The sequence below is a fragment of the Oreochromis niloticus genome, linkage group LG1 (assembly GCF_001858045.2).
Source record: "Oreochromis niloticus isolate F11D_XX linkage group LG1, O_niloticus_UMD_NMBU, whole genome shotgun sequence".
In the NCBI taxonomy this organism is placed as follows: Eukaryota; Metazoa; Chordata; class Actinopteri; order Cichliformes; family Cichlidae; genus Oreochromis; species Oreochromis niloticus.
In genome coordinates this window covers 29,864,114-29,888,841 of record NC_031965.2, presented here as the reverse complement: position 1 = coordinate 29,888,841, position 24,728 = coordinate 29,864,114, and the positions used below count along the sequence as shown (strand labels likewise).

Sequence of the window (24,728 nt, the reverse complement as noted above, 5' to 3'; positions counted from 1 at the left end):
ATGAAAACAAAAACAAAGTTAAATGGCTTAATAATGCTTAATAACAGCATTAAAAATATCAGTAGAAAGTGTGATGCAACAACACGGGTTAGTGTCAAGTGTTGTGAAAATACACTGTTAAAATTAAATAGATTGCATAATGGCACATGTATTGTTGCATGAGTTATAAAACATTTCTTGTATCTGTCCTTGTCACAGCTTAGCTGAATCAGCCGGTAAAGTGGTGCAAATGTTGGATTACAGTTTGCTGAGTGACCACCTCAGCTTCAAATGTGTTTCATCGCAGATAGTTCTCAAGACTTCATTCTCTGAAAACCAAACTCATTGACAGGAAACAAACCCTGGTCATATATTAAACAGAATGCCCTTAGCTGGCTAAAAACATTATATTTTTCAGAGTCCAAGGACTGCTTTGGCACCCTGTGTCTAGTTAGCTGTGAAAAATAATAAATAAAATCAAGCTACTGTATTTAGCTAAGGCAGCTTCACAGTCCAATGTAATGGTAATGCAGCGTTTAGCACTGTTGAATCACAGCAAGAAGGTCCTGGGTTTTCAGTCTGGGACCTTTCATTGTGAAGTTTCCATGTTTTCCCTGGTTACTCCAGCTTCCTCCCACAATCCAATGATATCCATGGGGTTAGGTTAACTGTTGATTCTAAATTATCCGTAGGTATGACTAGCTGGCTGGCTCTATTTTGTTATCTCTGTAACACATTGGTAAGCTGTCCAGGGTGCACCCTGCCTCTTGTCCTGCCATAGGGTGCAGGTTCCCCCTGACCCTGAATTGGATAAGTGGAAGAAAATAGATGGATGGTAACCTAAAACCTCAGGGTTTTCCCATTTTGTTCAGTTGATATTGAATCATAAATGAGGTAACAGCTAGGAAAGAGGAAAACTAGAGGTCAAGAAAGAAAAACATTTAAGACTTGTGACTTTAACAATCATCACTAGTTATCTAGATAACTGTCTAGATGTGTTTTGGTTGATGGGTTAAAAAAAGAAAAAAAAGAGAAGGAAAATTGGATTTAAAATAAGGCTGTTCTGTAGTAGACAAAAACATTTTTTGTCTCCTTGTCTGTATCATATAAACCTGAAGTAGTCACCCTGGGCGCAGATACACTCCATTGACTCCATTGATCACCCATCGCCTCACCAAGTCTTTTCTTTCCACCTCACGTCCTCCTCCTTCCTGCTCTATCTCTGCTCTGGGTTCTCTCCATCACCCCCTCCTGTAGCCCTCTTATCACCCACAAAGCACACACATTTGCACATACTGGCATATGTACAGCCTTTGTGTCCTGGCACACAAGAATGCACACACTCATAGACACAGCCAGAGAGGCGCAGTCACACATTTAAGCACACACACAAACACACACAAGATAATTTTCCCCACTCCTCCCTCCTGTTATTTTTGCTCTATTTTGCTCTGGGTGAGTTGGTGCCATACTGTAACTGTCGATTGAACCCACTGCTGTGAGCTATGTGGTTACAAACCTACACAGACAAATTCAGGCAATATAAATCTTGCACATTTTGCAAATAAAAATGATTCCCTGTGACACACCTGAGGAGGAAACATCAAAGCTCAGAAGGATCCTTTTCTTTTAATGAAAGTGAGCCATCCTTCACACAGCTGGTATTTGCCTCCTTCATGTCATATAAAGACACAATAGCCTCTGTAGAACCTGCTTTTTGATGCATGCAGAATCGGTTTTGAAAGAAAGAAAGAAACACACAAAAAAGCAGTGCATAAGTTATTTCAGCAAATAGTACAAAACAGGATTGTTTGCTGTAGGAATTATAACTCCAAACTGTTGTTAATAGTCAAGTGCAAACAACAAAAGGAAACTGAAAAACAGTAAATTCTGGTCCTGGACAAATACCTTACCAACTCATATAAGATCCTAAAAGTGCATATTTACAGCACTTTTTTTGTTTTAAATGAATGAAAGCTGTTGCGCTTTCCTCGGTTTTTGTGAAGTGTAGCTCTTCTCTGTTGACAACAGACTGACATAAATGGCACAACTTTGCAGTGCTGACAGGCAGAAGGAGAGAATCACCAAATGCCTGAGTGATCCTCTCATCTCCTAGAGCGGTATGCGACTTGATTCTTTCTGAAGCCATATTGGCAAAAGCACAGAAATCATTTCAAAGTGCCCTTTGCAGACGGCAGCCAAAAGAGGACCAGACCTGGTCGATAGGAATGTCAATTAATAGGTAGGCTTAATAATTTGACTCTGAAGCCATTGTAATAAACTTGGTTAATTTTGCGCACAGAATTTTTACCCACCTCTCATTCTTTTGTCTTGCCTCCCTTGCTCCTTTCTCACCGGCCCATTTTCTTTCGCCATCACGGCCCTCTTTTTGTGAATGTACCATCAATTGTTCAGCAGTCTTTTAAGTCTCACAGCGAGATCTATTTCTGAATCTTAAACACACCAGGGGTGGCCAGTGACAGAGTTTTTCTTAAAGTTTCATAACAAAAAAAGAACTCATTCAACACAAGGCCTTTCAGGCTTCAGTGGTACTAAAGGTAGCAATCAAAGTTGATTCAGATTTCAGTGAGTGCTGGTATATGTAACAGCTCTCCTGGGTTGTATGACATAACATTACAGGCCACTTAACATAAGGAGGATGATTGCGATGTTGGCTTTGACTCGTTCACCATGTGTGTTCCATCTGTTACCTGACAAATGACAAACATTTTGTTCATGAATCTGCGGCGTGTCCCTATAACATGGCTACATCATGAGAGGCTAGACCCCCCACCACCCCCACCACTACCACCAATAGCCAAGACATTCATTTGCAGGTGAGATGAAGGATGGAGGTCAGTAGGGTCAGTGTGACATGTAGAACATTCACTCACTCGAAATTGCTCCTCTTCTGTGTTCCTCTCAAGGAGTGATTTGACAAACTGGCTTTTCTGCAAAATTTTAATTATGGCTGTCAGTAATGACACTTCAAACTATCTTAATTAATCAGAACAATGGCAAGTCGTGAACTGGTGTAATTAAACATTTCTACATACATATGGTGGATAATTTGATCCTGGCTTCCCCAACTGTTCTACTTGAGTCTCACATCAAGATGATTTTGAGACACAATATGTTGTTCTGCTAAAATTTATCAGACGACATTTGGGTTTCCATAGTAACAAGAAAATAAAATCTATACGCATTCATAAGGGCCATGTTTCTAAGATTTCTCTCAAGGGTGGAATGGGAGCCATTGCAGAAAACAAACCTACCAAAGCATGCAAGAGTCGAGATGTTCTATTCTGAAGCCTGAAGATGGTTTAGTACCTGGCCATTTACAGTTTCAATTTAAACACATAGCCAATGGTATAGTTACTGTGGTTTTCTCCTTAGTTCAAAGCCTGAATCTGGCAGCAAAATGCTCAAGGGCACAGGCTAATATGATAAACAGGGAACAGTGGCTTGCAGGCTTGGGGGCTGGGCTTTCTGCTTTTTACAGTTTACCCTTGCCCTATGAAAAGTGAGCAATGGCAAAGGGAGGGATGGTTCGTCTACATAGCCAAGGGGAGGAAGAGGGACGTGAGGAAGGGAGTCCCCCACCCCCATCAAGTCTCACTGGGGTATAAGGAGACAGATGAGGAGGAAGTGGAGGAGGATAGTGTTGCAGAGATCACCGGTCATGGAGGATTATAAATGATAAATATAAGGAAATAGTATTTTCCTCTCTTTCAAATGAGTTCCTCTGGGTTTCTTTTTAAACCATTATTTTTAGAATAGAAAGGGGATTTATAAAATATGCAAGAGTCATCCACTGAACAACATAGCATGCTAATATAGCCAGATTTCTCTGTTTCTTTGTAAAATCCTGTGTGTGTTGCTGAGTTGAAATATCAGCTTATTGTTCCACATTCCAAAAACCACTGCTAAGCATCCCTCTCCTTTAAATTGAAAGCCAAAAATATCTACCAAAATATTTTACTGTCATGCAAGCAATCAGTTAAGCGGGGTAGGGGTCATATTTTGGAAATAGGAGATACCACATTTTGGAATTAATCTCTGCAATTCAATCTCAAAGACCGATTCAATAAACAGTATTTAAACAATTTATGAGCATTGCAAGATGGACTTAAGCCCTCATAGTCAGAAATAGGCAGCTAACTCTGAGAGTGTCTAGAGAGGGGATTGGCTGTGCTTAGAAACAGACATTTAGGACAGACGGTTAGCAAATGGCAGGGTGACAACTTGAGCTAATGGTTCTTGTGTTGACATGGCTCAAGGCAGCACATCATCACACCAAAGTCCATCTCTCTCAGTTTCGATTAACACTCATCAGATGACCTGGAAAATGTTAAAAGCATGTGAATATTATTTTACATATTCCAGTGTAATTTATGCATGCAACATTAAAAGCTAGGGAAAATAAAATTGTGTTTAACACAATACAAGAATGCCATTGTTACAAAGTAAAAACTAAAAGTATATCTTTACGTAAAAGTAGCTAATACCCTAATAGAGTCTTAATACTGAAAAAATAATATATTTTAAAACTATTGTTACCTAACAAGCTTTCTTGCAGCTAATTTAGAAATGCAGTTTACTTTTTTCCATCGTTTGGATAGAAAGTTATCAAAGTCTGTGAGTCAATAATTCATCTCCACATTCACCGTTGTGCTAATTAAGTTTCACATGTCTTCTTCTGATGATGAAAAGCAATAGCCGGCATAGAGAGATCATATTATCACCTTTTTATTTTCAATACAAACACATGCAGACTTCCCTCAACACTTTTCTCCACCTTTAAGTAGGGCACATATATCTCATTTCTGACCATAATGATGTCGTAGGAGCATAACGAAGGAGTAAGCAGCAGACTGGGGCTTTTTTAGGTTGGGTGATGGGGGTCAGGGGTTGTGATGGTGGTGGTGGGGGCATAATTGGCAGAGCAAGAGGTTGAGAGAGGACATCAGGTTGGCAACCTGTGGCCATCCTTCTGATGTTATCCATGCGTATGCTTTCATGAACCTAATCCCACAAGGCACAAACAAGCACACACATACACAGATACACAGAGTCACGCACGTGCATGAGTACACACATCAGCACTGACACAAAAAGAAAACTTTCAGCCATGCGCATGAAAAGCTGGAGCATTGCAAAGTTGGCATTTGGACAGTATTTGCGAACAAACTGGCAGATGTCAAAAGGCTTTGACGGTAGGGTTTTAGAGGGGAAAAAAGCACTAATACGGATATGCTGTGGTTACTGTGTGTGTTTTTGAGTGCTGTGAGTCCTGGGTTGCCAAAAGCTATAGTCCCAAGCCAGCATGCTTGAGCATAATGCCGCAGTACAGCACGAGCGTGAGAAGATATGGAAAGTAAAACTGTTCTCCTTCATAGAAACAAACACACAAATTTGTTGGGTTTGGAAAAACTTAAAAAAAGGATCTTTAAATGATAACACAGTTCTTGTGTTCTTGTGATATAGAAACTGAGCTTTAGATTAAATGTGATTGCACAGACTCTAGATGTTCAGGGCACTCAAGTTTCATCCTTATGACCATCTGATATCGACCCTAATCCCCATTTCTTTCACACATGCCACTAATAAAATGTTTTAATTTATGTAAAAAGAAAGATATTTGTTCTCTCTATTTCAGCACCAACGTCAATTTGAAAAGGGCTATCTGGCAAAAGAGGAAAAGAACTCAAGACAGATTTGTATACATTGCTTTAACCCTCAGGCTTGCAGGGTAATGGTAGGATTAATTACTGTTGAGTTTGACCCAAGGAGAACTAGAGCAGATTATCCCAGATACTGCAGAGGAAGGCATTAGCGTTGTCTCTTCCCTCCATGATAGCAGAGTGACAGCCACCTCAACCACTTGGATGTCACTATGCCCTCACTGATTTGGGCCATTGCACAAAATCACACAGAGATAGCATACAGCGGGCTCACGTGGCAACGGCAGCTATGCGGCATTTACACCACGCAAAAGTGTGCGTTTTTGTCCCCATTGGATGCCAAGCAGGCAACCATAAGCCAGCTCTTTCCTCTCACCAGGCAGGCATCAGAAGAGGAGAATAATGTGTAATTACAATAGACACTCTAAAACAAAGCCCTTCACTTTCGATGAGTTCCTCTTCTAGAAGGGAAGGTTACCTCAAGGGGGAATTCTAATGAAGCAGATGGCTGAGAGCTCACAGGGGCAGACGCCGACTGCCCTCCTTTTTACAGTCTGCCAACATTTTCAGGATTCTGAGGAGCTTCACCTGTCTCTTGACCGTTCTTTGTGTGCATCCGAGTGAAAGTGTGTGTGTGCGAAAGGCTTTTGCTTATTGACACATCTCACAAGAAGGAGGGAGAAAATAGCTGCTAAGGGATTTTGTGAATTACAATTGGGAGCATGCTGCATGTAATACACAAAGAGATATACAGAGAGAAAAAAAAACACTCAAAGCAGGTGTTCCTTATATTTTATTCTATACCGTTTTATTTCATCCAGTATGTGTGCTTATCAACAGTTCACTCCTTTCACCGCCACACAATCTGCAAGCCACGGCTACTGTACGTGTGCTTGCTGTGTGGGTCAGCGCAATGTCCCATAGCTACCTTTCACACCATACATTTACAGTTCCCAGTTCCCTTATTGCTTTTTTTCATAGTTCCCATGTTAAATGCAGAACATAAAAGATATTCGTTGATCAATAGCAAAGCGATCAAAATACTGTCCTCCTCAAAAGGTTGGTAGTCCTCATAGGAAGTGTGGAACCAGTCCCTGCCTTCATGGAACAAAAAGGTTGAGCCTTCAGATAGAAAGACTTCGTCTGCAGCGTCATGTAACGAAAATGTCCCACTCCTGCGCTGTACCAAAGTGTAGAGCTTATACAATGCAAAATTCCTTAAAAATCATGGACAGGTTATGAACTCTGTACAAACACACAATTTGGTGAACATTGCTTATCATAATCTGGCATGGAGTTGACATTACTTATTAAGTAGTCTAAAATAAATACAGAAATATAAATAGGTCCTATGGAAATAGCTGTATAACTAAGTAACTTGTCAACGTCATGATGCCAACATTAGATTAAATGGAGTTATAGTACTTCCACAAATGAAAGACAGCTTTAAAAGGCAGATTTTTCTTTTTTTTTTTTTTTTAAATCTAAACCCTCGTCTTTCCAAATAGAATATAAATGTGCCCTTTTCTGTTTTGCCCACATTAATCCGGGGAGGAGCAGGCTCACCTTTGGCTTCAACACAGGATTTTCTGATGAGCTGCAACTAACAGAGAAACATATGCGACACATATTTTCCAAATCTAAGCTTCTAATTTGTATATTGTTGCATTACAGAAACAAGTCATATTTTGCACATGAATCACTTTTAAAACTGCCTGAAAGAGTGTTTTTGTACCGACAGCTACAAAGAAGGTCTCCTGCCAGGTCGCTGCACTGCGGCATTACCCTACAGGATCTTTCAGGTAATCTGTAGGTGTGTTAACCTATATGCACCCTGCTGTTCCTAAAATGGTTCATGTACAGGTTATACTGTCTAACAGCCTGCTTTGTGGTCAGAATAACCTTATAGTTCCTTTATTTCTTCTCACTAGAGAAGCAGCAAATGAGGTCAGTTTTATTAGATGCTACAATAAACAACTTTATATATATATAACATCATATATAGCCATCTTGCTATCATATCAAATGACTCCGTGCTACCCTGTCCTAAACACCTGATTCTGGTGCTGGTGTGTGAAATATGATGAGCATTTATGGAAAGGTAGAAGGAATCTGCAGTCATGAATGAATAACGAGGGCCTTGGAAAAAAAAAAAACATAGTTCCTTTCTTTCCCTCGAGAAATTGCAGGTTCAATTCTGCTGCTGCTACATCTAATCCTCAATCACAGCAAATGATTTCATTAGTGTGCATTGCTTATTCACCAACCCATATTCATGGGCAGCACAAAGGGAGAAGGAGGCTAAGATTAACCAGCGGAATTGGAAATCCACCAAACAGAATCTGAGGTTGCTGCTGAACAGAAGCAAATATGAATTGTAAATGGTACAGAGATGCTGTGTGGAACTCCACCAAAGCTGGAGGTAAGAGAGGCGCAACTTACAAATCTGCTGGCCACTTCACAGCACATCTACTATAGATAAGCAGGCTATGCACATTTTTGTGTCAATAAAGTATTAAACATGTTTGTGCTATTTTTTGTTTATTATTGTGTTGACCTGCCCAAATAGTGTAGATGGAAATTTGCTAGTGGTTAAATCTGATGCAATTCCACTCTTCTCCTATGAGACTATTTTTGTGCATTGTGCATTTGTACATTATGCTACAGAAAAACATTTTTCATGAAACCCTCCCTATCAAGACCAGGTATCCCTGACCTAGATTTGATTAAGTTATTCAGCATGAAAACAGACATGTCAGGCGCTTTGTACTGTTTCCTCTATACAGATATCTGAAAACCTAGCTCCAAGAGTTTGTACAGATAGATGGCAGATGTTGTGATGCTTCAGCTGCCCCTTCATTGCTGTTTTCTCTATTGCTCTCAAACAGCCATTTTCTTCCCATGTTTGGATGGGTGACACAGGGAGACATAATGAAAATAGGTCTCTGCATGAGCGAGTGAGTCACCGTTGTTTTTTTTTATTCGCCTCAAACGACACAAAGTTTCAAAGCCTTCTAATCTAATTCCCAGATGATTCCTCTGAAAAAAATAAAAAACACTGCCTCTATACTACACTATGCTACAGATGTAGCAAACAGTCTAGCAGGATGGAAACAGAAAATCCCCTTGAAGAATAAACATTGCTGTCAGGTGAAAATCTTGTTACTCCAGTTTTGGCTATTTTCACATCTTTAGTCTGAATGAAGGATTACATGAATGAAGCTAAACAATATTTTGCGCCCATAAGGATAATGAACATCCTGGTCATTTACATTACATAATTCAAGCCAGTGGATGATTAATCAATAGCCAATTGTCTTTTACTTCACAGTAATCAGCAGTTTTCAAACTTTAAAAGACTCAGTTAAAAACAATCCCAGGCTCTTCTTTAACCAGTTATCTGTGATAATGGAACAGACTGAGTTTATCAATCCCTCTCCATACGATCTAGGACCCATGTCCCACTCATGTCTGACAGCACCTCTGGGTATCAACTCTGCCTTGTAACTGAGGGGCACACTTTCTTGCATGTGCACTCACTCACACCGCTCAAAACTTTCTCTCATTTTCTCCTAATCAATGCTGAAAAACATCCACTAGCACTCTACAATCACAAAGTGGGGGCAATATGCCACAAGTAACCCATCAACATGAGTACCACATGGGGTGCCTGTCGGACTACTTGTCTTCCCTGTGGCTAAGTGTCCAACTATGTCATTCCTGCAGTGCATCAATGCCGCCTCACATCTACACCTTTGTCTTGCAGGCAGGTTTCAAACTGTCCTCCAACTCTATACCTTATTAAGGTCATATTGTGAGAAAAAATGGGGGACTTTTTCCTGATGTTGGAGCCACAGCAGCCTGTCTGACTTTATGATGGAAACAGGTACAGAACAATTGTGGTTTTAAATGCCTACACTATGTGCAGACAATCAATATTCCCGATGTGAAACATTTCTGTGTCTTTATTATTGTGATTTTGTTGCAGAGCTCTGTTCCTTTTACCCCATGAGCCATGAAGCCAATATAAATGGTTTAGAGCCTTTCAGATAGCTGTTTACTGCTAATGAAAAAAAGGTGTTAGATGTGGGAGAGGTGAACAAAGCACTGCTATAACCATTAGTAACCCAGTCTGTCTGTCTAGAGCAAGAAGACTGTTATTTTTTAACATTAAAAAAATTCATTATATTGGTTTAAATGCATTGCTGCAATGATTAATGCTACATTCTCTGTGATGCCCCTCCCCCAGTCTGTCTCTATCTAACACAATATCACTCGATTATATTCCACATTTACTAGCCCCAAAGTCCCTTTGGGCTGATGATGGAAAAATATTCATTAGTCATAGTGTTTCCCATAATTCTTAAGAGGTTATAGATAAGTGAAACACATACATATTCACTGAATGCTTATAACAGCATACTTGCAAAATAATAAAATAATAATAACAATAACTTGTTCTAATATTGTGAGTCAAACACATAAAGAAATGGGCTTAATTCCTAATTATAAAAGTGGTTATAACTGCTGCGGCTGGGCAGGTCGGTCATAAAATTTGCTCAACATTTTCAACAACATGAAATGTAATTTTTTTTTAAATTGGAAATCCAAAATAGTTAAAACTTTTGCAAAATCAGAATACAATCTAATGGACATGTGCATGTCAGTAAATGTGCATTTGTGCAACTGTGTGTCATGCCATAAGTATTGCTTTACATTATCAGACTGACTTTACATGACTGTAATGAGGGGAGGGCATGGTAGCTTTGTATGTGCGTGACTCCTGGATAGTATTTGAGGGTCAAGGGATTACAGACATGTCTTGTTAAATTAGGCTGCAGTGGCTGACTGCTGTGACTTCGTTAAGGACTCAGCTGTCTCGGTGGAACCTGGGTCTGTCTTTGTGATGAGCTACAGACAAACATGTAGAAACATATCACTGATCCTCACCTTTGAGAGTTTTGTGATACCTTACTCTGCTGTGTATATAGTTTTTAACCACTTGAAGGCTCCCTTTAGTGCCAACAGATTTTGAAAGCATACTTTTATTCAAACAGACTCTAATACATGCTTTTTGACTGAATACTAGTAAAAAAAAATCTGAATTATCTAAATGTTATTTATTATAGACCATCATGTGAAAAGTAAGAATATCCCATTATACTTTCGACAAGCAAAAAACTGTTGCTTTTTGAGATGCTGCTTAATAATAATTCTAATAAATAAAATAAAATTGAGGCATTTAATTGCCATTTTTTCAGCCATTTCATTTCAATAAAATAAACAAAGAAAAGAATAATAAGAATATTAAATCAATAATTAAATTAAAAAAGTAAGTACATCACTTATGTACCCTTCATATCCATGAAATGGGAATCAGGTGTTCAGGATACTCTGATAATTACAAACTCTTTAGCAAGTGACAGGTTAAAATTGTCTCACTTAAACCTGTGACATAAGATCCGGTGTTCATTTACTTTTCATGTGTGTAGTGTTGTTGTATCAATATCTGAAAAGCTCTCTAAGAGGTCTAAGAAATATTGTAGATGTTAAAAATATTTCCAAAACAATCTGAAATAAATAATTCCACTGTAAGCTAAATTACTTATAAGTAATAATATACTTTAAATGACTACTAATTTGTCCATTAATTGTTCCCCAGAGAATTCAACCTATCAGCAGATCATTTGATGCAGATCTCATCAAAGGATCTGCAGTTAGCTTTGTTATCTGCGGGTGTCTGCTCGACCGGAAGCCACTAAGTAAGATACAAAACCCAAGTTGCTCTCTGATACATCGATCAGCATGCTTGTAAAGTGCTTGTGTGTGAACGGGTGAATGAGACATGTTGTATAAAGCTCAGCTGGAGTAGAAACACTGTATACAAAAAAAATATTTATTTCCCATTTACCATAATTTGTCCTTTGTCAAACTCAGTCAAATCCCTATGCTTGCCAATTTTTCCTGCTTCTGATACATGAACTTTGAGGACAACATTTTCATTTGCTCCCTAATATAGCCCACCCACTAATGCACTTGACCTGTCAGTATGTCACAATGTTATTGTCTGATTAGTGTATATGCAAAGACCAGGCCTTTTGGAACAATGTGCTCAGGAAAAGAGAAATCAAATATTATTCGTTTTGTAATAATATTAATAAGCATGTTTGACACAGATCAGAATCAAGTTTTCAGGAGAAAAAAAAACCTTACATCGGTATTGTCAGTGAATGAATCACCAAATTGTGTGTTTAGAGGGAATTTGCTGCCTGACTGCAGATTTTACAGTCATTCATCCCACTATGAATTCTGCATGATATTGAAGAGTGCCTAAAGACAATGAAAGGCTGTCTGAAGTTTCACACTAGTAGTATACACACTAGTAGATGCACCAAGGAATGGCTCAAATAAAGAAAAGGGGTAGTTATGGAATAGCTTAGTCATAGCTCAGATTTGAATCCTGTTGAAAGGTTGGGAGTGAAATAGGAAGCACATAGAAGAAAAACATCAAACATCTTGAAATGAATAGAATTTTATGTTATTTATGCTTAAAATTACTTTAAAAAAGTGCAAAATGGCTTTAGAATTGTACTTACTTTTTCCACAAGACTATTACATCCACTGACACATTTGTTGAATAAATAATTGGAAACGTACATAAGCAGACTTTTGATCCTATTTGATGCACTAAGAGCCAGGTCCTGTTAATCAAATGTATTTGATTAATGCATCATATAAGTATGACCACCTTTATAACAGCACAAGTTTTAGCAGTTTCCTGGTCTTCATTCAGGTGTGTGTTAACACAATGCTACAGTCTTCGCAGGAATGGATGTCCTATTAAATTCACCCCAAGGACAGGCTGTGGAACGTTCAGAGAAGCTGACAAAAATACAAAAATAAAACAAGAGCTGCAGCTCAGACTCTACAGGCCTCAGTTAGCATGTCAAATGTTAAAGTTTATGACAGTACAATTGGAAGGGTTGCCAGGAGAAAGCCTCTTCTCTCTACAAAGAACATGGCAGCACAAAACATAAGACTTCGGGAACAATGTCCTCGAAGAACAAAAAAGACCAAAGTGAAGATGTTTACCTATAATGCACAGCACCACATTTGGCGAAAACCAAACACAGCATATCAGCTCAAACACGTCATACCAATTGTCAAGAATAGTAGTGGAGCGGTGACTTGCATTTGTTTTGCTACCTACAGTAGACCTGGGCACCTTGAGGTTATTGAGTTGACTATGAACTCCTCTGTGTACCAAAGTATTTTAGAGTCAAATGTGAAGCCATCTGTCCAACAGCTAAAACTTGGCTAAAACTGGATCATGTAACAGGACAATAATCACAAACACAGCAGCAAATCTACAACAGAATGACTGAAAAACAAAAGAATCAAGGTGTTGCAATGGTGCCGTCAAAATCCATACCTCAACCTGGTTGAAATGCTGTGTCTTAAGATCTTAGGATGAATGCCCACAAACCTTATGAACTGTAGAACATTGCAAAGAGGAGTGGGCCAAATTTCCTCTATAACAAAGTGAGAGACCGATAAATTCATGTGGAAAATGATTACTTGAAGTTGCTGATAAAAGTTGCTGATTCCACAAGCTACTGAATCATGGGGTGTACTCGTTTTCACGTGACTCTCTTTATATATATGTGTGTGTGTATGTGTGTCAAAATCTCTCTTATTTTTACACGCTTCTTGTTACTTAATCTATGTATTGGAGATTATATTGCAATTTACAATTTTTCTCAGGTTTACTTTGGCAATGTAGTTGTGCATCAATATTTTAAGGAACACATGCAGAGGAGTAATCTGTTTTTAGAGAACTTAACTGAGTAACACATCCAATAACCTCACAAACAATTTAGCAAGTCCTTATTCTGTGTCTTGGTAAAGGACACTTTGGCAGTAGAAATGGCTGCTGCTGATGGAAACATCTGTCAAAGATATTGAATCCATGACCTTTTCAGTGGTGGAACAGTCTCTTAACCCCCTGGGGCATTGTGCCTTCAGTTAATCTACAATAGCAAAAGTACTTACTTACATTCAACTTCATCTCCAACTCAGCACTAGCTTTCAAAATGTCTTTGCTGACAGCATATAACAACTAAAATAGAAGTAATTAAATATCAAGGTGTATTCTAGTTTCCAGCATTTTTCAAATACTTCAGATTGTGTACTGAATATACTGTTTTTCCTACATGAAAGTCTAGTTTGTGGGATATTAAACATCTGGCTATTTTTGACTTTAAATTGTCTGCGTGCTACACAGTGCATCATACACGCTAAAGGAAGTCCTAGTTTTTGTGTAAAAAGGCTCTGATGATCATTCTAGGAAAAAGTTTTGCTTTGCATCTGACTGTTCCACTGATTCACACATATTAGCACTAACACTCACACATTAACAGTTGCTCACAGTCGGGGAAAAAAAATATGCTTTCACATGCTTTCTACACACATTAGCAACATGAGCTTGGAAGACAAAGTGAGCTTGTTAGGACATGATTGAGGACTCTGCAGAAAGCCAGTCACTCACATACTGTTACGTCTCAATATTTAGACGGAGGGGAGCTCGCTGAACCCCTGTACCCCTGCTTCAAAAACAGCAGTAATTTGAGAAAGTGGTATAAAACAAGGATAATGGGTCAAGAAGAGGTGAAGTATTATCCCACAGGAAAAGTCTTTTTGGTTTCCTAAAATCTCTTCTCCATCCCTCAAAGTTTTGAAAAGATTATACAGAGAATAAATAAGTACAATCTAATAGATACATTTAAGGATCAACAATATGTGATCCTAAATGAGATAATACAAGAGTCAGTCTGTCTCAAAGCATGTTTTTTCGCTAAAAATTTAGATAATTTTTAAACACACACACGCAAAAAAAGAAAGAAAGAAAAAACGTTGATACATGCAGGTGTTAGTGCATAGGTTCCTGCAGAAAACGAGTATTATTGGGTAGTCCATTGAATCACCTTCCTAAACATCACAACATGAATTTGGCATAGTTATAGAAATAAATAAAATGTCTTTTAAATAGAGATCATTTTCACACCCTCCTAGTCCCTTGATTAACTTATCAGTTAAATATAACTCTATCTATATACAGTATCAATGAATAATAAAAGGACAAAGCATAAATCAAATAAAGTGTACTATAGAGCTCTGAGTTGCCCTATGAAGTGTCTTTTAAATCACAGTAAATGTAAAATCTTGGTAAAATTAAAGTGAAAAATAGTCTGAAGACAGAAAAGAATGCCACAAATGGAGATCATTTGTGTTTTAGTTCAAAGGAGCACAGGAGGGTGTGATCAATCCTCACAAATTTGAAGGGAGTTTAGAGCGGACAGACTGAGGTTCTAGATCAGATGAAAAGGCAGCAGAGTCCCTCCGTAAAGACAAGGCTGGCGAGGCCCCGGAGGAATAAGTCTGGTGAGGGTGCCCCGGAGACATCTGGATTGGAGGAGTCATGTGCCCTGGCACTGAGCTACAGGGTTTGGGTACAAGAGTAGGAGAGGAAAATGGAGAAGGGTAATACCCAGTTTCTATTGAAGAGCAAGGAGTTTGGTGGCCTAAGACCTGGGCCACCTCCTGGGGCAGGGATGAATGAGAGCTGGATAAAAGCTTTAGGTCCTCAGAAAAACGTCCCAGAGGGGAATCTCTTCCTGTATTTTGTGGCTGGCTTGGAAGCTGTGAAGGAAAACAAGTTTGAGGCATGAGCAAAGAACTGTGGGATCCTGTGACACTAGAAGGGTCACTATAGTGGAAAGTCCTGCCTGCCACGGGGCTTTGAACAGTGGGACTGGGTGCGACTGGAGTAAGGCAGGGCGAGGCGTTTGCTGAGCCATACTGGGCCAGAGAAGCCAATGCAGACCTTTCCAGTGACATCTGGTGAGGTAAGCAGCCAGACTGGAGGCCTGCCAGACTAGAATGGCTGAGGGAAGATGGGGAGCCCTCAGCAGGCTGCTGACTGTGCTGTCCTCTACCAGAGGATGGGGAACCTTGTGGAGGGGACTGGAAAAGGTTTAATCCACTGGTAGTCCTGCCTCCTCCAGCAAACTGCTGCAGAGGAGCCACCTGAGGAGGCTTGGCAGGTGGTTGGTTTTGGGGAAGCTGACCAGATATAGAATTATTAGATATAGGGCTCTGACAGCGAGAGGAACTAATAAGCCCAGAAGTAATTCCACCAGGAATTCCTCCAAGAGGACAAGCTGTAGATCCTGCTATATGGCTTCCAATTGTGCCACTTACTGCTCTGCCTATATGTCCTCCAGTCACTCCTCCCACTGTCCCACTAGAACTTCCTCCTAAATGGCTAGTTGTTGATCCACCAGAAGTCCTCCCCATTGATCCCCCAGAATTTCCTTGTGTTGAATCACAAGAAAATCCTCCAAATGTTCCCCCTGAGGCCCCACCATAAATCAGTGCCACTGATCCATCAGAAGCCCTTCCCAGTGATCCTCCAGTGGTAGTCACTACCAGTGATTCTCCAGAAGTTCCACTGACTGACCCCCCAAAAACCCTTCCCAGTGATCCTCCAGTGGTAGTCACTACCAGTGATTCTCCAGAAGTTCCACTGACTGACCCCCCAGAAGCTATTACCAGTGATCCTCTGGAAGTCCCCCCAATTGATCTCTTTGCTGTATCAGTTATGGACCCACATGTATTGGGTACCACCGATCCACCTGATAACCTGCTACAAACAGTTCCCACTGCTCCTTCAGATACTCCTACCTTGGTTTCCCCTGAGATCCCTCCTACTGATCCACCATTAGCTCCTCCCAACCCAGAGTGCCCACTAGAAGTCACTTCTGACAACCCAGTTGTATAGTCCTCTCCAGCCCAGGAAGTGTCCCCACCAGTGGCCCCTTCCACAAAACCTCCAACTGCTCCACCTAAAGACCACCCCGTAGCACCACCACAAGCTCCAGCTAAACTTCCACTTAGTCCTGACCCTGTGCTTCCACCTATAGATCCTTGGTGAAAGAGGTTTGAGAGAGGTGGTGTACCAGAGCGGAAGGATTTTTGATTTTGTGGTTGAGGGTGCAGCTGGGCCGTACTAGATGAAGGTGAACCAGTAGATGAAAACTGACCAAATGGGAACACGGAGGTTCCTCCTCCACTGGACCCAGGCCCAGACCCGCAAGGTCCGCGTTGTATTCCGCTACCTGAAGCATGCTGGCTTGAACTAGTTGCCCCTGAACCTGATGTAATTTGCTGGGCCCGGAAAGACGCCAGCAATGGCATGTCTATCCCAGTTTGCAGCTTAGAAGGTGTGCTAGAAGGAGAGTCCCCAGCAGAGCCAGGTGATGTGGATGAAGGAACAAATGTGTGAAACTTTTTAAGTCGGCTAGGAGGGTCCTTCAGGGAACCGAGGACAGAAACTGGAGGTCTGAAGAGCGTTGGTGGGAGGTGGGGATGGTGTGTCAGGGCTATGGCTACAGAGGTGGTGGCGGCTGCTGCCTGGAGAGGTGCTTGGATGAGTGGGGCCCAGATGACAGGGGTAGGTGAGGGCGGTGTCTGTGGTGGAGCGTTCTGCATGAGGTGGGCACAGTGGGCCATGTCCCTGTCATGCTGCACAATCTGCTGGATGATCTCATTCTCCTGGTAGTTGAGTACACCAGAGCTGAGGTCGTGTTGCACCTTGTGCTGCAGGATGGAGTTTTTCTTGCCTTTAAGAGCGCATGTCCATGCAAACACAAAGACAGACACACAGAAAACAAGAGCGAAAAGTAAGAGAAGAAAGATTATTCCAACAACCCTTTCTAAAAGAAGAAGCTAGCATAATAACAGGTATGAATGAAAAGGAGAAACATTAGATTAGCTTTTAGTGTGATTCCATAGGTAAAAAGTGGAAAACAACCACTGTGTCATAATATTTTGGTGAACAATATTTTGGTGACATACTTGATATAAAACAATCGCTGTAAAAAAAAAGACAATAAACCTGAAAGTATCCCTCTCAGAGTGTGTAATTGATTCCTTTGTTTGTTTGTCAGTTTGTTAGCAGTCTAGTGTCCATAGTTTTCAAGATATCATTTTCAAATTTTTTATGACGGTAGATACCAATAACAGCTCGAGCTGATTTAACTGTGGTGAAAATCAGGTCAGGGTCAAGGTCACACCAAATGTGAAAATTCATAAAAACTTAAAACTTTTTTTTATGGATTCCCTTAAAACTTCACAATAATATACTAGGCCTTGGGGGACATGAGTGCCTAGGTTGGCTAAGCATTTGACCTTGACCTTCATTGTTAGAGCCCGAGGTCAAAGTTGACTTTCAAACTTTTTTTCTAGAAACCATACCAGGTTATATATCATACAATCCTGATCAAAATTTTAGGACCACTTGAAAAATGGCAAAACATCATATTTTGCATATTTCAGCCTGTTTCAGTTTAAGCGTTGTTTTCAATAAATTGCATGTTTAAAAAAATGTTTTGTCTCACTCCCATTTCTTCTTGTTGCATGTTGTTAAAGCTCTACTTGGAACCTTGTTAAGATCCAAACATGCAAAATATGATTTTCTGCCATTTTTCAAGTGGTCTTAAACTTTTGATCTGCACTGTATGAAAGGGCATGATGAGAACACATATTTTATTTTTTTTAAATATTATGCCCTAAGGCATCACAATGATGCCATAACTGGCTAACTATACAGCCTTTATTAAAGTCCTTGCTCTTCGGGGGGAATTGTGCTTTCTAAGTGCTCTTGTTCTAAAATGCAACATCTATGCAACAAGAAATTTTATGTAGAAACAAATATTACTACTAAATCTGAAATTCCATATTAGAATAACATTTATCCTGTGTTCATTTGTTCATTTAACTATTGCTTACTAAAGCTATTTGTGCTCTGTCACTTTCACTCTGGTAATGTATGTACTTTAAAGTACCTGTGAGGTATGCACAAGGTCAAAGAAATAAGTTGAGTGTCATTATGGCAGACATACCAACTGCTAAAATACCCTCTTAACAAAATGTGCACAGCCTGGATGCTAGAGTCCATTAGTCATTGTTCAGTGGCTGCGCTAGCAGTGACAGGGTTAATTCACATGACTGCCATTTTCAATTTGGTGTTAACAAAAGGCTGTGAAATCTGATGATACTGCAAATGCTATAAGCCCCAGATCAATCTGTCCAATTTTCTGTTATGACTGGTGTCAGATTACTTGAGTTTTTTTTCTGTGATGTATTGGAACTATTTTAGCCAGCCTGACCTTGCACCTCTTGACCTTTTATCACCTGCACACTCCAAATCAGATTGTGCCAAGTCCATCAAGAGAGTAATCAATTTGCAGATTTTACCTGTTTCAGTTACTTTATTAGGAAACACGGGTGTACATAGGCATCAAGCCCAGGAGAAGGGATGGACACAAGAGACCATTTCACAGAAACATTACTATCAGCCCACCACATCTTTTTCAAAGCAGCCATTTTCTACAAAGAGACCCCCTAAAGCATTTTCGCTATCTACCATTCTAAACATAGCTGAGGATAAAACAGCATGCAGCGAAGGCTGAGTGATGATACAGGCATGCGTTTCATTGTGAATTTTTCATCTGCCTAGGCTGAGCCTGGGAACAGTGATGGATATGGAGAGAATATCAATTGTATGCGTAAGAGAAGTCACACAGGGATTTTAAAACCGGAGCTCTATCTGCATGTTTATATGCAGATGACTTTGAAAGTAATTTCAGTCACTGAGTATCACTGAGAACAGTTTTAAACCCCCTAAGTTTTGTCTAAGAGCTCCAGTTCTGGTTTGAAAATGTGTGCTCTCTTGATGGAAAATGCCATTAAATCTCACTAAGTGAAAACATGTAGTACTGGTTTGCATGTTGGCTTAAATGGATGTGACTGGATGTGATTTCAGTCATAAAATGTTATTTTCTCACCAATACGGTCCAGCCGGTCCAGAGCAACAGTCTCAAAAGCCCTTCTCATCATAGGATATTCCTCCAGTACCTCATTGAAGTTGTCAACAGACAGTGAGTACAAGCGACAGTACGTGTCAGCTCGGACGCTGGCTGTCCTTCTGCCCCGTGTTAGCAAACAAATCTCTGTAAGAAAACACAACAGATAAGACATGAGTGTTTTCTGGTGTTTAAAGCTGGAGGTCACCTGCAATATAACCAGAATTTTAAAAAATGTATACCCGTGGAAGTACAGTGCCAGATGCTTAATTACTATCAAATTACAAACACAATTTCAACTAAATAAAACCTTTCTGAAGAGATTCTGATCCAGCGTATTTTACAGCTCTCTCCACCACCATCATCAAAATGATTCAACGTATGTTCAAGTTTAAATATTTTAGTATATTTTATCTTTTTTTTTACAAGCCACTCTCTCTACATAAAAGACACTTATTTAAAAACGTTAAAAAAAAAGGTATTCTTAGTATTTTAAATAAAAAAACAGATATTTATTATTTTCTGAAGTATATAATTTCATGACTTTCATGTTTTTTACCTGATAATGCAGCATGTAAAGTTTTACATATAATTTAACAGAAAATATTTTCCTGTTTTAGCATAAGTCATTTTGTGAAGCAGTGCAACACTTATCTGCCAGAAGAACTCAGGAAAACTAATGCTTCATTTACTACTGTAGAGCTCTAATACACAGCCCCATGTGTGGGTACAACTATGTCTCTGCTGCATGCAGATCATGTTTATTTAAGTGGAATAAGGCTGTGGAAGAGTTTGAATTCACAAATAATCATATATGTGCATTTGGGCTGCACAAACGCATGTTAATATAGCGTACTATATGTGTGTTTAATCATGATTGTAAGACAATATATGAAGACAAGATACAATATGTACATATAAAAATGCTTATATAAAAATGCTGTATAGATAAGTAAAATATAATATATCCTATAACTTTATATTACATTAAATTTGACTTGTGTACATATATATTAATAAAAGTCATTTATACCATGTGATTAATAGTTTATTAATCTCCTTTCTGTTTAACATTTATGTCATCTCATCAAGCTGTCATCTCCCTTCCTGTGCTCTGTATCGCACTGCCTGTTTCTTAGAAACCCAGGATCCAGCTCATTCTGACACTCACGCTCTCAATTCTGCCACACTATCCACCTTTTTAACCCCCTCATCCTATATGAGAGCACACTGTTAAAAAAAAATCCCACTAGAATAGTTTGACTCTCAAATGTAAAATCTACTTTTCATAATTGTCATGTGCATTTATTTTATCTGTTAATGTTTTAGATTTTCTTTTTACACACATCAAAAGCCTCTTTCATCAACATGGAGAAATGACAGATTAATGAAACTAAAAAAACAAAAACGTGTTGTGCAAGTTTTCATATGTGGCGCCATTGAAAGTGAACTGTGTGTGGGCGCATGATGTAAAATGGATGCTGTCAGTGATCCGGGGCTTGTTAGAGGCTAGACTCAATCAAAGCTAATCACATCAGCTTCTTTCATCCCGTTAAAATTAGTACTCATATCAAAATATCAACAAAGCTATAATATATATTATATATATAATATATAATAATTCTACCACATCAGGTCATCAGTCATTGGAACACCTCTACTGTGTCATATATCTTTTTGAGGTTTGTTAAATTTACTGCATACTGTAACCTAGAAAGCAGGGATAAACCAATTCGAACCTTGGATTCGAACACTGGCAAAGTAAGGCAACACCAGGCATACTTTAGATATTGCTTTCCTAGGGTAAAACGCAACAAATAAATAAGATTCTTAATTTACTTTATTGAAATTTATTAGTAGAATAACATGAGGACAGACCAAGATAAATAAAATTAGAAAATAAACAAATGTATTGTAGTTATTCACTTAATTTTATCTGCACTGGGCTCTTTAGGCTACTGTCTGCTGCTGTCTTATAGTTGCACTAGTTTCATCTTCCTGCATCTCCTCACCTTCACACATTGCTTTTGGAGCAGTAAAGACACAGGTAAAGTCAAATATTGTTACATTATTATTATTGCAGTATCATAAGTGCAATAAAAGCTTCTCAACAAGTGTTACACTCAACTATTGTCTTTCTTGCCTCAACTTCAAAGCTTCGGTTGTGTTAACTCAATCAAGTTGAAGCAAAAAAAACATACGGAATGTGATAGGATTGAAGTGAATAGTAATAATAACAAGAAGCAGCTCACTCTCTGGGCAGTATTTAGTTTTTAAGGAATAGTATTATATTTTTTATACATCTATATATATATATATATATTAGTGCTGTCAGCGTTAATCTAGTTAAAATGACGTTAACGTCATAACCACATTAACGCGGCAAATCTCCATTAGCGAGTTAGCGCGGATCATCCGTGTGTGGGGCTGCATGGTGTCAACGCATTAGCACGGTTAGCTCGTTAACGTACAGATCTGAACAGGTGCCATTTGTGGTCCTTATACACATACAATACGATAATATTAAGTTGAAGCACAGTACGTTTTACTCCGCGAGGCTCCTGACTACAGTAGCCGTAATGCTCCGACAATCCATCAAGCAGTGCGGCTTTGTAGCTTACCAAAGTCGTGTTAGCGCGGTTAGCTCGTTAACGTGTTGACGCTGTCCAGCCCCATGCACAGGGCCATCGCGGTAACTCGCTAACATAGATTTGCTGCATTAATGCGGTTATGGCGTTAACGTCATTTTAACAAGATTAACGCTGACAGCATCAATATATATATAGCTTGTTACAGCTTGTTAGGCAGCTCATTCTCTGGACAATACTTTCTTTACACCTATTTTTTTTTTACATATTTTGGAGTCAACTTAAAAGAAATGCAGCTGTGAAGTGTAAAAGTGAGATCATTGGTCAGATCATTGCATGATATTTCAATGCGATCTATAATGTGATATCTAGAATCCCCATATATCAGTATACTTTCCTAAATGTTGCCTGTTCAAACAAAGGCAGTAGAATTTTATCACAATTTTAAAAAGAAAAGACATTTTTTGAAAGTATGACCTCAATTAGCCTTGAAGAACAGTTTAATACAATTAAATTTAGAATGCCTATATATTATTCCCTATATGCTTATATATTGTCAATACAACTTTGAACTTCAGTTTAATTTACTGACCATGACCTTGGTATACATAAGAGCCTAATGTTCTTTGGAAGAGATTTTGTTTTCCTTTACCCTGCCCAACCCTCTTATACTGCAAACTGCAGATCCGAAAAAAATATTTTTATCATGCTCTGCAAAAGGAACTCATTATATATTGGTAAGCACATATAGACTATATATAAGACATATAGCCCTATAGAGAGACAAATGTAGTCATTGTGACATTATCCATTCGTTAGCGAAATTTGCAATTAGCAATTTTGGCTTTTATATGACAAAAACAAAAAAAACCCAATGTAAGATGACAATGAGTTTCACAAACTACTGCGCAGAGACTGCCCTGGCTTGCATTAGGCTAAACAAGGCTTTGTATTCTTCTGGTCACTGAGTGTGAAATGGCTATGATTGTGTGCAGTGGTTTGAAAATTGAGACAAGGGAACTGATGAAGAGAGAATGCATGATTTGGCAGCGAAGCAAGTAAGAAATACAGTGTGTACTATATATGAAACATAAAAATAACCTCATATGCAGTATTTTATTGTTTGTGTGTGAGAGCCCGAATGGACAATAGCTAAGTTAGCAAGAGAGGTGAGTGGATGTGAACGACTGAGTAAAACAACAGTTTATATACAAATTTGCAATGCTTGTTGGGAGATGTGTTGTGTGTGCTGGCAGGGTAGCCCTGGCTATAGCTGTGCTGGGGGGTCCATTTCTCACAGCACTGCTCCAGTAATCCCCTCTGGAGAGGAGTGTCACAGCTCTGTATTACCTACTCTTGTTCTGTGGGTTTCTGGATGAAGTCAGGTATTGAGCCACAGTTAGCTATCAGGCCTATAACTGAGTTTGCCATAAGAAAGGGAACCCAAACACAGGTTCATCTGAACTCCAAGTGTAATGAAAATAACTAAATAAATATATACATGTCATAGCCACAAACAATGAGATTAGTATGCTAAATGCATATACGGTACCTTGAGGGTCAGTATTAAATATTTATATGTTAGAAGCGTCTGAGGCCACTGAGGAGCTGTTTTTTGAGCCTGAGTTATGAGTTTATCAAAGTCGAGGACTAATATATATCTAATTGTGATATACTGTTAATGGTGGTAGCAACTTGATTGCAAAAGAACTCCACGAAGAGCAAAAGAATAGCCAACATAGCCTAACAGCTCGGCCATATGACTCCTCTGTGATGACAAGTCAGAAATTCCACATTAAATACAAGCTTGAATAATTCTGCATTATTGTATTGCTGTATTTATGTATTGTTCTCTATGCATATATTTTGTATTCATTTTATATAATTTGAACACTTTGGGTCTCTATTGGAACCTACTCTAAAATGTAAAACACAAACTATGCTACACCGATGAGCACTTCTGCACTCCATTTCAACTTGAGGCTGCTTTTGTTGATGGTTCATAAGTTACATTCAATTTATTTATGAATGTTCTATTCCCACTGCTTACTCACATCTCTGACTCATCGCAGTGCTCCCCAAATCCTGCATGAAATCATACAAGCTTAGATGGTGTCGCTCTGCCTGTGTTCTCTGAGGGGTGTGTGTTTTCTCCCCAAACTGACTTCTGCTTCTACAATCACCCATTACTGTTTGGTCTTTACTAACAGTGAGACAGTTCTTTTATGGTTCTATTTCTGGGCTTTGTTATTCATAAGGAACAAAGCTATAATATTATCAACATACAAAATAGCTGACTGGTTGTGATTAAAATATGACATACTGATTATATTCTTTTGTCATCACTGCTAAAACAGGATTCTTAATAAAAACAACACGAGGGGAAAAAAAGTAAGTGCAAAACTGCGACTGTTCTGTCCCGCTTTGATCAGGCCTAGCAGTTCTGCTTGTTTCCAGTATTGTATTTTGGGGATGCCAGTGCTGAAGACACAACATCTTATCATTACCACGATGCACTCCTTTTTCACACTTAACTGACAATGCATTCATTA

The 24,728-nt window shown here is 39.1% G+C and overlaps 1 protein-coding gene and 1 long non-coding RNA gene across 2 annotated transcripts in view; both read right to left on the bottom strand.

Moving 5' to 3' along the window:
* Nucleotides 1–1,559: 1,559 nt before the first annotated feature.
* On the bottom strand, nt 1,560–3,087 carry LOC112846790 (uncharacterized). Its single transcript, XR_003219955.1, has 4 exons — nt 3,036–3,087; nt 2,874–2,930; nt 2,295–2,690; nt 1,560–1,689 (listed from the first exon to the last, which is right to left on the bottom strand). It is a non-coding gene; the product is annotated as an uncharacterized LOC112846790 (long non-coding RNA).
* Nucleotides 3,088–6,444: 3,357 nt separating this feature from the next.
* hcn4 (hyperpolarization activated cyclic nucleotide-gated potassium channel 4) overlaps nt 6,445–24,728 on the bottom strand; it is a 71,583-nt gene continuing 53,299 nt past the window's right edge. Inside the window, exons 7-8 of the mRNA XM_019360172.2 lie at nt 19,571–19,735; nt 6,445–17,344 (exon numbers count right to left, since the gene is read on the bottom strand). Coding sequence (XP_019215717.1) covers nt 14,991–17,344; nt 19,571–19,735 — 2,519 coding nt within the window. The 3' untranslated portion in view covers nt 6,445–14,990. The remainder of the gene's footprint in view (nt 17,345–19,570; nt 19,736–24,728) is intronic.